This window comes from Sinocyclocheilus grahami, unplaced genomic scaffold (genome assembly GCF_001515645.1).
Source record: "Sinocyclocheilus grahami isolate Dianchi unplaced genomic scaffold, SAMN03320097.WGS_v1.1 scaffold26253.1, whole genome shotgun sequence".
NCBI classification, from domain to species: Eukaryota; Metazoa; Chordata; class Actinopteri; order Cypriniformes; family Cyprinidae; genus Sinocyclocheilus; species Sinocyclocheilus grahami.
The window spans coordinates 1-713 of NW_015520030.1; the positions used below are offsets into that span (position 1 = coordinate 1).

A 713-nucleotide genomic window follows, 5' to 3' on the forward strand; every position below is an offset into this window, starting at 1 on the left:
TCTGGCCAAAGCCCAGGCTCAAGCAGAGGCCGAAGCGCAGGCTGCGCTAGCAGCAAAGAGGCAGGCGGAGCGGAGGGCGCAGGCTCAGAGACGAATGGAGGAGAGGAAGAGACAGCAGATGATCTTAGAGGAGATGAAGAAGCCTGCAGAGGACATGTGTCTCCCCGACCACACGGTGAGCCTGATGTGCTGTAGGATTCACACGGACTACACAAGTAGGGCTGTCACAAATCCTTGAATCGAGTACTCGATAAAAAAAAAAAATTTGCATTTTGCCCATGTCGAGTAACCAGCAATATACCAGAAGTGGCACATTCCATGGATGAAAATCTATGAAATGCATTATTAGACCATTTTCCAAGGCTGAACAGAATCATAATAAAGCAAAATGCTATTGTGAATTCACAAACGCTATGATTCAGTTTAATAAATATATGCGATGCAGGTTTAATATATGCGCTTTTATTATTTACATGCGTGTAGTTTACATAAGTGCATCTCAGAGCAGCTCCGTTCACAGTAAATGCTGCTCCACACGAACTGTTTTCATTTATGTGTTGAGCGTCTTAAACAGTGGCTGTAGCATTTCTGTCGTAAAGAAATGGCCAAATATTACAAATTTAGTGGACATTTGAATTAAATGTTTAGTCAATATTAAACAAGGATTAGATCACGCAGTAAAGTGTAAAAATAATCGTCAGGCCATTGTTGCC

General features: G+C 42.2%; 1 protein-coding gene across 1 annotated transcript in view; it reads left to right on the plus strand.

Annotated features, from left to right (window-relative positions):
- Positions 1 to 6: 6 nt before the first annotated feature.
- Positions 7 to 713, plus strand: part of LOC107580169 (bromodomain adjacent to zinc finger domain protein 2A-like) — a gene marked incomplete at its 3' end in the record, with an annotated part of 2,430 nt that continues 1,723 nt past the window's right edge. The window contains exon 1 of the mRNA XM_016265907.1: positions 7 to 175. Within this exon, the coding sequence (XP_016121393.1) occupies positions 95 to 175 (81 nt within the window). The remainder of the gene's footprint in view (positions 176 to 713) is intronic.